Source organism: Bos javanicus, chromosome 10, assembly GCF_032452875.1.
Source record: "Bos javanicus breed banteng chromosome 10, ARS-OSU_banteng_1.0, whole genome shotgun sequence".
NCBI lineage: Eukaryota > Metazoa > Chordata > Mammalia > Artiodactyla > Bovidae > Bos > Bos javanicus.
Genome location: NC_083877.1, coordinates 14171406 through 14186701, shown reverse-complemented (window position 1 = coordinate 14186701; position 15296 = coordinate 14171406). Strand labels below are relative to the sequence as shown.

The window sequence follows — 15296 nt, the reverse complement described above, 5'->3', positions numbered from 1 at the left end:
CTTTATAGTGTTGTGGTGGTCTCTACCATACATCAATATGAATCAGTCTTTTATACTGATTGTATATACCCCCTCCCTCTTGAGTCCCTCTCCCCCCAACATTTCACTCTTCTAGGCTGTCACGGAGCACCAGGCTGGGCTCCCTGTTACATAGCAGTTTCTTGCTAGTTATATATTTTACACATTATAGTCATACTGCTACCTTGTATTTAGAATGCTATTTTTTATTTTCCTGAGATTGACTTATATATTTTTTCTTGCACTGTCCTCATCTAGTTTTGGTACCAAAGTTTTAGTAGCTTCATAAAACCAGCTGGCAAGCTCTCCTTCTTTTGTTTCCCTATGGCATTTAATATACGAATTACCTGATCTTTAAAATTGGTAAAGCTTGCCTATAAAAGACCTGAGGCCTTTTTTGCTTGGTATATGTGTGTGTGTGTGTGTGTGTGTGTGTGTAAGTATGCACATGTCCGTCTGTAAGACAGATATTTTTACCTACCAAGTCAAATTTTCTAACGTTATTGTTTTAAGTTTCCTATTTTTTCTTGAATTAACTTAAGTAATTTAGATTTTTCTAGGAAAATTTTCATTTTGTTTTTTAAAATATATTGACATTGTTATCATATTATTTTTTTTAATTCTATCTGCAGTTTCTGCATTTTTTCATTTTCATATTATTTATTTGTCCCTTCTATTTTTAAAAATTATAGCTTTATTGAAGTATAACTGACAAAATAAATTATAAGATATTTAAAGTGTACATTGTGATGATAAATATACATATATATATATATATATATATATATATAATACATACCAGAAACTCATGCAACTTAATAGCAAAAAACAAAATAACCCTAATTTTTAAATGAGTAAAGGACCTGAATAGACATTTTTCTACTCACTGAGGCAAAACTCACCAGGCTACTAAATCCAAAGGAAAACATAGGAAAGGAAAAATTTAGGACAACCTTTCTCCTGAACAATGGTAAACAAAATATTAGCAAATGAAATCCAGCAATGCATACACAGGATGATATATTGTAGCTAATTTGGCTTATTTCTCAAGGGCATAGAGAATTAACAGGGGTATCAGGGGAACCAGCTAAAACAGATTTAAATAAGAACCAGAGTCTTATAATATAATACCCACAATGTCAAAGTTTCTATTGAGGATCACTCACCATACCAAGAACCAGGAACTGAATGAAAAAAGACAAGGACTAGATACCAACCCTGAGATGACAGAAAGCTTAAAATTACCTGACAAAAATTTTAAAGCAACCATCATAAAAATGTTCCACAAGCAATTACAAAAACACATGAAACAAAAGAAATAATATGAAATCTCAGCAAAGAAACAGAAAGTCTCCACAGAGAAAACAGAATATGTAAGGAGGAACTCAACTGAATTTTTAATTGTGTTAAAATACACAAAACAAGGAATTCCCTGGTGTTTCAGTGGTTAGGATTCTGTGGTTTCACTGCCATGGCCTGGGTTCAATCCATGGTCCAGGAACTAAAATCCCACAGCTGTGCAGGGCAGCCAAAAAAAAAAAAAACCCCACATTTATCATCTTAACCATTTTAAAGTGTACATTTTTTTAAACAAATTGAAATTTTGGAACAGAAAAATACAGTCATCTAAATACAAAATTCAGTGGATGGCTCAACAGCAGAATGTAGAGGACAAGTAAATCAGTGAACTAGAAGACAGAAAAATAGAAATTACCCAATCTGAACAATGGAGAGAAAAGACCTGGGCGGGGGTGGGGTGCAGGGAAATGAACAGAGCCTCAAGGACCTGTGGGAGTCTACCAAGAGATCTAACATTTGTATCCTGTAGCCTATAAAGAGAGGCAATACAGGGCAAAGCTGAAAAAAAAAAAATGTACTCAAAGAAATAATGGCTGAAAACCCCCCAAATTTGGCAAAACATACAACCCTATAGAAGGTGAGCCAATCCCAAACAAGGTGCTACTGCTACTGCTGCTAAGTTGCTTCAGTCGTGTCCGACTCTGTGTGACCCCATAGACGGCAGCCCACCAGGCTCCCCTGTCCCTGGGATTCTCCAGGCAAGAACACTGGAGTGGGTTGCCATTTCCTTCTCCAATGCATGAAAGTGAAAAGTGAAAGTGAAGTCGCTCAGTCGTGTCTGACTCCTAGTGACCCCATGGACTGCAGCCCACCAGGCCCCTCCGTCCATGAGATTTTTCCAGGCAAGAGTACTGGAGTGGGTTGCCATTGCCTTCTCCGCCCAAACAAGACAAAACCAAAGAAATTCATGTTAAGATATGGTCAAGACTTCCTAAAAACTAAAGACAGAGAAAAATCTTGGAAGCAGGAGAAAAAAAGCAACACCTTACCTACAGCAGAAAAAAAAGGGACAGTAGATTTCTCATCAGAAACCATGAAAGAGAAAGGAAGTGGCAAAAGGTTTTTTTAAATACTGTAAGAAAACCACTGTCAACCCAGAATCCTAAAGCTAGTGAAAATATCCTTTAGGAAATAAAGAAGAAATCAAGACAGTCTAAGATGAAGAAAAATGAAGATAATTTGTCACTAGTACTCTGACCCTCAGTTCAGTTCAGTCGCTCAGTCCTGGCCAATTCTTTGTGACCCCATGGACTGCAGCACGCCAGGCCACCCTGTCCATCACCAACCCCGGAGCTTGCTCAAACTCATGTCTGTCGAGTCAGTGATGCCATCCAACCATCTCATACTCTGTTGTCCCCTTCTCCTTCTGCCTACAGTCTTTCCAAACATCAGGGTCTTTTCAAATGAGTCAGTTCTTCGCATCATCTGGCCAAAGTATTGGAGTTTCAGCTTCAACATCAGTCCTTCCAATGAACATTCAGGAGTGCTTTCCTTTTGGATGGACTGGTTGGATCTCCTTGCAGTTCAAGGGACTCTCAAGAGTCTTCTCCAACATCACAGTTCAAAAGTGTCAACTCTTGGGTGCTCAGCTTTCTTATAGTCCAACTCTCACATCCACACATGACTACTGGAAAAGCCACAGCTTTGACTAGTCGGACTTTTGTTAGCAAAGTAATGTCTCTGTGTTTTAATATGTTGTCTAGGTTGGTCATAACTTTTCTTCCAAGGAGTAAGCATCTTTTAATTTCATGGGTGCAGTAACCATCTGCAGTGATTTTGGAACACACAAAAAATAAAGTATGTCACTGTTTCCACTGTTTACCCATCTATTTGCCATGAAGTGATGGGACCAGATACCATGATCTTAGTTTTCTGAATGCTGAGCTTTAAGCCAACTTTTTCACTCTCCTCTTTCACTTTCATCAAGAGGCTCTTTAGTTCTTCTTCACTTTCTGCCATAAGGGTGGTGTCATCTGTACATCTGAAGTTATTGATATTTCTCCTGGCAATCTTGATTCCAGCTTGTGCTTCATCCAGCCCAGTGTTTCTCATGATGTACTCTGCATATAAGTTAAATAAGCAGGGTGACAATATACAGCCTTGACATACTCCTTTCCCTATTTGGAACCAGTCTGTTTTTCCATGTCCAGTTCTAACTGTTGCTTCCTGGCCTGCATACAGATTTCTCAAGAGGCAGGTCAGGTGGTCTGGCATTCCTTTCTCTATAAGAATTTTCCAGAGTTTGTTGTGGTCCACACAAAGGCTTTGACATAGTCAATAAGGCAAAAATAGATGTTTTTCTGGAACTCTCTTGCTTTTTCGTTGATCCAACAGATGTTGGCAATTTGATCTCTGGTTCCTCTGCCTTACTAAATCCAGCTTGATCTGGAAGTTCATGGTTCATGTACTGTTGAAGCCTGGCTTCAACAATCTGGGTTGTGAAGATCTTTTTTGTATAGTCTTCTGTGTATTCTTGCCACCTCTTCTTAATATCTTCTGCTTCTGTTAGGTCCATACCATTTCTGTCCTTTATTGTGCCCATCTTTGCATGAAGTGTTCCCTTAGTAACTCTAATTTTCTTGAAGATATCTTTAGACTTTCCCATTCTATTATTTTCCTCTATTTCTTTACAATGCTTGCTCAGGAAGGCTTTCTTATCTCTCCTTGCTATTCTTTGGAACTCTGCATTCAAATGGGTGTATCTTTCCTCTGTCCATAGTTCATCAGGCACTCTGTCTATCAGATCTAATCCCTTGAATCTATTTATCACTGCCACTGTATAATCATAAGGTATCTGATTCAGGTCATACCTGAATGATCTAGTGGTTTTCCCTACTTTCTTCAATTTAGGTCTGAATTTGGCAATAAGGAGTTCATGATCTGAGCCACAGTCAGCTCCCAGTCTTGTTTTTGCTGACTGTATAGGACTTTGCCATCTTTAGCTGCAAAGAATATAATCAATCTGATTTTGGTGTTGACCATCTGGTGATGTCCATGTATGCTGTTGGAAGAGGGTGTTTGCTATCACCAGTGTGTTCTCTTGGGAAAACTCTACTAGCCTTTGCCCTGCTTCACTCTGTACTCCAAGGCCAAATTTGCCTGTTACTCCAGGTGTTTCTTGACTTCCTACTTTTGCATTCCAGTCCCCTATAACTGACAAAAGATTAGTATCCAGGATACCTACATAATACTATATAACCAAGAAAAACAACCCATTTTAAAAAAATGTTGAAGTTTTAAGTCAGTTTACAAAAGAAGATACTCAAATGAGCAATACACATATCAAAAAACAACCCCACAAACTCTTTAACTTTATTGGTCGTCAGGGAAATAGAAATTAAATCCACAAAGATATACCACAACAATCTTCAGGGTGGCAAAGCAATAAACAAAGAAAAGAAAATATCAAGTGTTGACAAAGATATATATCATCTGGAATTTTCATATACTGCTAGTAAGAAAATAAATCAGTATAAACACCTTGCAAAGCCATTTGGTGTTATCTGCTAAATCTGAGCATATGTTTACCCCATGCCTCAGCAATTCTTTTTAATATGTATCCAAGAGCAGGGTATATATATATATTTACATTAAAAGACATATGCAAGAATGTTCATAGTGGTATTACCCCTAACAGCTCTATGGTATAAACCACTGAAATTCCCATCAACAGTAGAATGGATACAAAATTGGGGTATGTTCATACATATTTATCCCTGATGCCTCTCTTTTCCTCACTCCTATCTGTAAGCCATTCTTCATTTCTTTCTTTCAGTCATTCCTCATGGCTCTACCTCTAAAATAAAATATAACATGAATTTGTTTACTTCACTTCATATCCACTGATACCATCCTCCTTAAATTCACCATCATTTCTCACCTGGTTTACCAAAACAGTCTTTAACTAGTCTTCTTGGTTCCACTCATGTTCCTGTATAACTCATTATCTGTAAAGCAGTCGCCATGGTCTTATTAAAATATAAATCAGATCACCTCATCCTCCTCTTAAACTTTTCAGTGATTTCTCACTGTAATTAGGATTAAATCCAATTCCTCATCATGATTTGAAAGGATGCCTTGCTGGTTCTGCTACAGTGTAAGGCTTTTAAAAAGAAAGATCCTAAGATATAAATGGCTTAAACAAATTAAGAGTTTATTTCTCTTTCACACAAAGGTTGAAAGGAAAAGAGTCCTGGTTAGGCACGGTATCTTGTCCAGACTCAACCTGGAGTTCCATTTTTGACTTCAAAGTGCTTGCCCATCATATATATCTTCATCCCAGCTAGTCAGAGATAGAAAAATGAAAAGAAGAAGCTATGCCCAGAAGTTTCCATTTCCCCTTCTGCTTACATTCTCATTGTCCAGAACCTGGAAGGAAGTTCCCAAGTTCAGCTAGCTGAAAGGAAGACTAGAATGTCTTTGGTCAAGCTGACATGTGCCCACCCATGACTCAATTACTGTGGAAGTAGGGAAGAATTAACCTTGAAGACAACTCGTGGTCTCTGTTCTACCCTACATCATTCCAGTTTTCTCTACCTCTCCAACATTATCTCTTCCTTCTCTTGGCCTTCCAGCCCCATTAGCATTCTTGCTTGCTGCTGCTGCTGCTAAGTCGTGTCCGACTCTGTGCGACCCCATAGACAGCAGCCCACCAGGCCTCCTCATCCCTGGGGTTCTTCAGGCAAGAACACTGGAGTGGGTTGCCATTTTCTTCTTAAGCATTCTTGCTTACTCCCTCCTTAATCCCCTGGGCCATTACGCCAATGCTGTCCTACATCTGAAATACTCTTCTCTAGATCTTTACATGACTGGGTCCTTCTCATCATTTGGATCTCAACATCTTCCAAGATACATTCCCTGACCCTTCCCTCCCAAGCAAAGTAATCACTTCCTTTTATCATTCTCAGTCTATGTTATTTTATTTCTAGCACTTGTCCTTAGCTTAAATTCTCATTTACTTACCTGATTATTATCTATATCCTCTACTAGAATGTAAGCACCACAAGAATACATATGATTGACTTATTTTCTCTGTCAGATCCCCAACTACCTTGGATAAAGCAAGCATTCAACAAATACTTGTTGAGCAGATGAATTTATTAGCCAAAACCCCTCATTTTATAACTGACAAAGCTGAGGCCCTGAGAAAGTAAATGACTTGCCTGAGGTTCTACAACCACTTAGTAGATACCTAGGTGGGTGCTTTTCTCCTATTTTAGCCAGCCTCCTCTTTGAAGTCTTCTATTGTTTCACCTCTAAGCAATCATTCTGCATACTCATAGTACTAGATTTTAACATCCATTTGGTTTTTAGTTTGTAATGCTATGTATTGTTATTTATTTTTTATATCTCTGTCTTATTTTCCCAACCAAGCTGCAAATCCCTTAAAAATACCAACTTTCTCACACATAGAAAACACAGGCCCTAAGTAGGTATTTCACAAAAAGACTAAAGTTGCTTTATTCAGTAAACTGCAACTCAGAACCATTACAAGTTTAAGTCTGTCCTATTACTGAAGATAAAAGTTGGATACTAGAAGAGTAGCTTTTGGTAATTTCTGTCTATCCCCAACTAAGAAGACTGTCTTACCGGTAGCCAAAATCTTACGTCCTTCATCAAAATGATGCAGAGGAGCTGCTCTGGGTACAATAGGTGGATTCTGAAAGGTAATTCTTGCTGTTGGTGGAATCAATCCTCGTTCTATCATACTTAAAACCCCTAAAAAGGAAGGTTAGAAGAATATGAGTTTAACTTCAAGCACTTCCACAAAGTCTGAACTCTATAAATTTCACAAATGTAACTTTCTATATTCATTAGTTTATTTGTGAGAGTACATTTAGTGCCTTAATCCTTTGCAAGAAAAAATAGCCATAGTATGTGTCCTATCTATTTTTCTAACAACCGCAGGAAAAAAGATAGCATTTCTAATAGTGGTATTTTGAAATAAACTTGTACTATGGTGATTTGAAGATAGAAATATGCTTCCAATGCAAACAAAAACTTCTTTATACATCATGGCATTTTCAATTATTACTAATATTGGTATTCTTTTTAAAATTCAGAGAAATCAGGTACACAGTCCATAACTAGGGAGATCTTTGGTTCTGAAAGAAAGAACATCTGTGTGCTTAAAATCATATTTCTGTTGTTATAATGAGTTACATTTTATTTTTTTAAAAAAGAGTTCCTTTTAGACATTTCTCATATTACCAGAAGATGTGAATGCCCAAATAGATTGTTTTAGTGTAACTGGGCAACATGGTTAGTATTACTGCAACTAATTTACAATTCCTAGATCTCATACTGTGTCCATATGACCAGTGCCAAGGCTTTTCAAGGACAGGAGACATCATTTTTAAAAACTTCAATGAGTAAATGAATATCTGAGCAAAGCCTGCTGTCAGGGGCAAAACTCACATTCAGGGGCAACTACCATTGGTGGTGCTAGTGGTAAAGTGGTCGAAATACAAGGAACCAAAGAGACTTAGGCTTGATCCCTGAGTCGGGAAGATCCCCTGGCGGAGGGCATGGCAGCCCACTCCAGTATTCTTGCCTGGAGAATCCCATGGACTTCTAGAAGGGCCTGGCAGGCTATAGTCCAGTCTACAAAGAGTTAAACACGACTGAAGAGACTTTGTATGCATGCATCATATTGAAGCCAGAAAGTCAGGGAGTACTTGACATAGATGTGTGATAGGGCTTCAGCTTCTTGTTGCTGTCAGGTGATAGGAAGAAAAATAAAGAACTCTGGGTCTCAGTGAAATCTAAGTTAAAAAACTGTGTTCTAAACTGGACTAGGCTGAAGAAGTTGGCACACATCCTAAGAGGGATAAATACTGTTTCATTTGCCTTATCACCTCTGCTGCTGCTGCTGCTAAGTCGCTTCAGTCGTGTCCGACTCTGTGCGACCCCATAGACGGCAGCCAACCAGGCTTCCCCGTCCCTGGGATTCTCCAGGCAAGAACACTGGAGTGGGTTGCCATTTCCTTCTCTAATGCATGAAAGTGAATAGTGAAAGTGAAGTCGCTCAGTCGTGTCCGACTCTTCGAGACCCCATGGACTGCAGCCCACCAGGCTCCTCCGTCCATGGGATTTTCCAGGCAAGAGTACTGGAGTGGGGTGCCATTGCCTTCTCTGTTATCACCTCTAAAGACTATATTATATCACATTCAGGATATTAAAGTCTAGTGTTAAAGGAATTCAGAAGAATGATGGGGGAGCTGAAGAGTTCACTAAGAACAGTGATTCCAAAACAATGTTGTAAGTGATTCTAAAACAATGATTCCAAGAGAAGTCTTCAGTTTATTTGTGTGTGTGTGTGTGTGTGGCCATGCTCACTCAGTTGTGTCTGACCCTTTGTGACCCCACGGATTGTAACCCACCAGGCTCCTCTGTCCGTGGAATTTTCCAGGTAAGAATAATGGAGTGGGTTGCCATTTTGTCCTCCAGGAGATCTTCTGGACCCAGGGATGGAACCCACATCACCTGCATTGGCTGGCAGATTCTTTACCACTGAGCTACCTGGTAAGTCTACTTACCACAGGATTATTTGGAATGAGAACTTTTTATTAAAAATGGATATTCCTGGGCCCTATCCCAATTTCTGAGGCAAAGCCCTGGTAATATGCATTATTGAAGGCTCCAGGAGATACTTACGTGCACTGAAGTTTGAGAACCACTAGAACTGGGGCCCCGAAATCTACATTTTAAATAAGCACTCCAGGTTAATCTTTTTCACTATTAAAACTTAAGATCTACTGATCCCAAGTACAACTCTTCAAGCCCTTTTCAACATTAGTATTTTGGGTTTTTATTATAATAACACCAGAATTCAACTACTTTGAAATATAAAAACTAATTCTTTGTCCTCACAAATATTTTCCACCTAAAAATATCATACCCCATGTCCAAGAACTATGCCCATTTTGTAGATGTGAAAAACAGAGCTCCTTCTAATTCAGTGTATTTTCATCACTGGAGTGAGCTTCATTCTCTGAGAATCCCAAAGAATATGAGCGTGATTTTAACCTTTGCTTTAGTATTGGTTAAAGCAATTCACTTAATTTTAGACAAACACATGTGTGCATTTACCACTGAAAGGAAGAAGTTGAGGCTTTGGAATAAGCTAAAGAGAGTACTGGTTATCTTTTCATGGCAATACTGGAGACTTTGGTTTCTGACCCTATAATCACCTTTGTTTTTGATTAGTCTATTTTACAATTCTGCAGTGATTAAGGTTAGTTGATAGAAAACTGAAAGCAATGCAAATAATTCTTGTGTGTATATATGCAAATAAATTTTGTCACATAGAGGGAATGTACTTCTTCCACCCCCAAAATTCAGTTTTACCTGCATTTGCAAATTTATTTTTAAAGGTGTGATTGATAAATTTGTCTGCTGTTTGAATTCTTCTTTGAATCAATTGTTACATTTTATTGGTTCCCTCCTTTTTAATTAATCAGTTAAACAGAATCTTTGATGTGTTCATTTTATATTTGTATAAGAGTCATGGTTTCACTTTAAAATATATATATATATCCTTTTAACGATTTTGGAGCTCCCACCAAGATGACCAAAAGATTCACCTGAAATTGCCAGAAACAGTACCTACATCTCACAGGGAGCCAAGCCAGGCACGTATTTTCTTGGCATCCATAAGTTAATTCAGAGAGGCAACAGAACTTTGCTGGCTCTTGTTTTTCTGATTTTTCTAATTTTTATTTTATTATTTACTTGGTTGTTCTGGGTCTTAGTTGTGGCATGTAGGATCTTTTGATTGCAGCATCTGAACTCTTGCAGCATGTGGGATCTAGTTCCCTGACCAGGGATTCAATGCGGACCCCCTGCATTGAGAGCATGGAGACTTAGCCGCTGGACCACCAGGGAAGTTCCTTGCTTTTCTAATTTTGATAGTACTCCCTATTAATTTTGTGTCTTGGTTCATTTGTGGCTGACAAGTTAGTCCTTGTTGGTGGCTACAATGACTGGGAATTTGGTGATCTCTGTAAACGGATCTCACAGAGATTTATTCCTTATTGAATGAGAGACAATGGAGAATATAGTTAGTAGTCTTCCATTTGTCTATGTGTATTCTGAGCTGAATTCAACTAGGTATTTCATACCCACAAGGAAGGAGAATAACTCTTTGATATCTAGACCATTACACTTCTGTGTTTATTTTTCATCTGTGGCTGAAACTAGAATGGAAGCTATAAACTCTATTGAATGCCTCAGTTCAGTTCAGTTCAGGGGCTCAGTCATGTCTGATTCTTTGTGACCCCATGAATCGCAGCATGCCTGGCCTCCCTGTCCATCACCAACTTCCAGAGTTCACCCAAACTCATGTGCATTGAGTTGGTGATGCCATCCAGCCATCTCATCCTCTGTCGTCCCCTTCTCCTCCTGCCCTCAATCCCTCCCAGCATCAGAGTCTTTTCCAATGAGTCAACTCTTCGCATGAGGTGGCCAAAGTATTGGAGTTTCAGCCTCAGCCTCAGTCCTTGCAATGAACACCCAGGACTGATCTCCTTTAGGATGGACTGGTTGGATCTTCTTGCAGTCCAAGGGACTCTCAAGAGTCTTCTCCAACACCACAGTTCAAAAGCATCAATTCTTCAGCACTCAGCTATCTTCACAGTCCAACTCTCACATCCATACATGACTACTAGAAAAACCATAGCCTTGACTAGACGGACCTTTGTTGGCAAAGTAATATCTCTGCTTTTTAATATGCTATCTAGGTTGGTCATAACTTTCCTTCCAAGGAGTAAGCGTCTTTTAATTTCATGGCTGCAATCACCATCTGCAGTGATTTTGGAGCCCCCCAAAAATAAAGTTTGACACTGTTTCCACTGTTTCCCCATCTATTTCCCATGAAGTAATGGGACCAGATGCCATGATCTTAGTTTTCTGACTGTTGAGCTTTAAGCCAACTTTTTACTCTCCTCTTTCACTTTCATCATTGAATGCCTATGTATCTGTAATTCAGAAAGATCTTTATTTCTTATTATGAATGTAGAATGTTTATTGTCTCCAGGTGGTATTAATAAATTAGATGGTAAAATCTCAAAGGAACTCTGTTCTGATTAACTTACATAGAGAAATGAGCACTTACAGGAACTGAATATTCCTAAAATCCCCAGAAAATAAGGAAATTGAACTTCTACTACTGTAGATGAGCTCCCTCTCACCTCCCAAATTCAGAAGCTCATTGAGCCTCCTTACTTTTCATGGCAATATGGGCTATTTGCATAGATGCAATAAGAATCCTTTCTTCTTTTACTAAGATAGAATTGAAAAAATTGCTTATGCAACCAAGAACTTGCCTGGAATTTCATATTTAACAATGATGCTATTAATCAGGTGTAACAAATTACATTTAAAGGAGTAAGCTTGATTTTATGGAACCAAAAGCCTACAAAACCCTCCTAGAAAAACTGGCCTGGCTTACAGGATTTCCATCCTTACAGTTGCAAAGTAATGTCACTTCCCAGCAGGCTCAAGAACCTTAGGGTATAGGGAGCATCTCTAGAGGAGAGGAATGTACCCAAATTTATAGGTCCTACAGTTGAAATCTGGTGGACACATTTTCTAGTCTCAGGATAGCAAGTAATAGAGGATTTTTAAAGTTCAATCTGAGATTCCTTCCAACAGAGCAAACTTAAGATGGCCTATGTGGTGATTAACCTTCTTGCTGCACCTGTGTAAATAATCAGACCAAACCTAATAAAATGACTTACTTTGTGAATAATTTTTTAAGATCATTTTGCATCAAATTGGGGCACAATTGTAGGAAATTTTTTTTTTTTTTTTATGTTTTAGAATGAGCAAAAGAGATTACTGAATACTTTTCAATGGAATGCCTCCAGGAATTATCTGAATCTAGTCTTTGACTATTGTACAACTCTGCAGAGATTAAAGTTAACTTGTGGGGAAAAAACTGATAATAATGCAAATAATTCATATCTATAGACATGAAAAAAATTGGTGAAGGTTCATTCCTTCCTCCCATGCAAATGCCAATTTTCCTTGTGTTTACAAATTTATTTCAATATTCCTGATCTACAAAGATATGTCCTTTGGATTCTCCTTTAGACCAGTTGTGACATCTTACAAATTCTCTTTCAAACTGATGAGTTAAACAACTAAAATCTTTGACTTGTGTTCATTTGTGAGAGAGTAGGGACTTTACCTGTTTTTGAAAATTATCCCTTATCACCATTGTCTCATTAAATGTTCATAGCACTCTCACATTCCTGTTGACTAGATTAGGAATTAGAATTCATCTATTCATTCATTCATTAAAAACTCATTCATTCATTCAACCAATATGTAAGTTCCTTTTATATGTCAGGAACTATTCTGGGGCCTGGGGATTCAATGGTGAACCAGACAGATCTCATGGAGCCTTTAGTGATGGAGAAGACAAAATAAATTCACAAATTAATATATAATTACAAAATTGTGATCATCTATAAAGCAAAAAGACGGATGCTTGAGGAAATGACTTTTACAGGCAGAGGTAAGAGGACTGGTGAAGGCCTGATGTGAAAAGGTGCTTGGCCTGCTAAGGAAAAGAGAGAAGTCCCCTGTGGCTGGAGCACGGAGAAAGCTGAGTGAGATGAGAGTGGAGGTGAGGCCAGATCCGGCATGTCTCGTTTATAGAGTTTATTCTAAAACTGGAGCACAACTTGCCTGAGATTTCACAGAGCCTGAACTGAAAATTTGGTTCCTCATTAGAAGACTTAAATTCTTAATCATTTACTAGGGGTGGGGATAGGGGTGGAGACATTATTCTTTGGATTTAGCAAGATAATTCCAGAAAAAGTAGGGAAGTTTGTCTTGCATTTTCCAAAACTATCCTCTCTTCTGGGAGTTGGTCATCTTTCACCACATGCTGGACTAGTATAGATCTGGGGTGACTCCAGTGACAGTTCAGAGCATCAGGACAGGTAAACATTTAGGCACCGTATCAGCATTTGTGTGGCTTGTGCTTTCCTGGCATTCATATTACCTTGCACAGTACCAGACATATGGCAAGTAGTCAATAAATGTGTTGATTAATTGGTTGATTAACTACAAATATTATGGTAGGCCATGTGTTCTCTGGCAGATAACTGAGGGATGAAAATGTGATGCTTTTCTGGAACAAGTTGCTATGACTCTAGATTTACCTTTGTTTTGCAGCAATTTTTTACTGTATCTATTGCTAAAGCAAGGATAAATAGGTTGGTTGATCCATTCATTCATCTTAATTTGACCCCAGGAAGAATATAAATTTTTCTAAAGCAAGAAATAAAAACTCCCTGGAGTTTTCCCAGGGAGTAAATATAATGTAAACTAACTAAAACCATGTGTCACCAATATTTCTAAACAACCAGGGTTCGTAACTAAGAAAGTAATTGTTTCAGTTGTGGGAGGCTTAATCAACTAAGAGGCTTATAATGATGCAGTCCTTCTTGAGTTTTTCTGTACCACCACTAGTGGGTCAGCAGACAGGATACAGGAGCTGTAAAATGGAGAACCTGTAAATCTTCAGGTACCAGAGGAACCCTGGGGAACCAACTTTAGATCTAAAACACCCCAGACATCAGTTAGAAAGTGAGATAGAAATAAAGATCATCTCACTTGCTCATATTTGAGATACAAAAGGGGATCCACTTAAGCATTCTTTAACACGTCAGCCAATTATGTAGCAGGGAGAAGTAAAGAGGGTTACATTTATGACACTCAGTCTTTAGTCATTCACTTACACTTTCATTTGCTTATCCATTCAACCAACTATTTAGTATCTACAAAATGCTAGATGTGGTTCTAAGCACTGGGGATATTGAGATAAAGATGACGTGACCTTTTGCTTAAAAAATGAGAAATCTACTGGTTTCACAAACCAATATTAGACTAAGTATTTAGACTGGTATAAGTCTAAGTATTAGTATAAGTATTTAGACTAAGACCTGCATAGTTCACTTAATAATTACATTCATTTCTGGCTTCATATTTTTATGTAGTAATATATTGAAATAAAATTTTAAGTATTATCAGAAAAGGATCAGAAACTATCTGCTCAGAAGCTTTAAAAATTATAATATCACCTAAATACAATAATAATTTTAACATGTAAATATACCAAAATCTAAATCAATATAAAATCTATAGAATAATGGATCTTAGAAGTGGAAAGGGACTCTGGTGGTCATCTAGTCCAACCTTCTGATTTACAGAGAAGGAAACTCAGGCCACAGTGAGGACTTGACTTGTCCAAAGTCACCTTGGAGAATCAGCATCTGAGTCTGAATTCAAACTCAGGCCTCCAATCCCACCTCAAAGCTCTTCCCCTTATGTTCCTAAACATATAAAATGCTTATCTGAATCACTAACCTTTGTTAGCATCTGCTTGTAAGACTGGCACTGGGGTGAAATAGGGATCCGTGCGATGAGAAGCTGGTAGAACCGTGAGGCTGGATATAGTGGAGCCTTTTATTAACTTCTGAGCCTTCACCTAAATGATCAAAAATTTGTTTTCAGCAGACATTTTTGCCTTCAAAATGAACACAGTTTTCTTCTTGTAAACAATAAATAAGGTTATGAATATGAATAGTTTCATTAAGTTTTAATAAAGTAGAAATATCAGCTCCAATTTTATTGCTCACGGGTACCCTGTGCTATTGTCTACTGTCAGGAGTTTGTGTAATTTAAAATAGTTAATTAAATCCAATTAACATGTTGTGATTTCCACTATGCAAAGTCAGTATAGTAGTTAATAAAGGAACTATTAAGATTTTGTTCAATTTTAATGACTACAATATAAAAGTGCTAAATCTTGACAGAGGAGGTTTTGAATACAGCAAAGTTTTGTACAGGCAAATTTTCTAGGAAATACACATTAGAGTTTTGAGGATAAATAAAAACTGGGAAAA

The 15296-nt window shown here is 37.9% G+C and overlaps 1 protein-coding gene across 1 annotated transcript in view; it reads right to left on the bottom strand.

The window, feature by feature from the left end:
* Positions 1-15296, bottom strand: part of IQCH (IQ motif containing H) — a 229497-nt gene that overhangs the window by 140389 nt on the left and 73812 nt on the right. Inside the window, 2 exon segments of the mRNA XM_061430164.1 lie at positions 6967-7095; positions 14758-14878. Of these exon segments, the coding sequence (XP_061286148.1) occupies positions 6967-7095; positions 14758-14878 (250 nt within the window).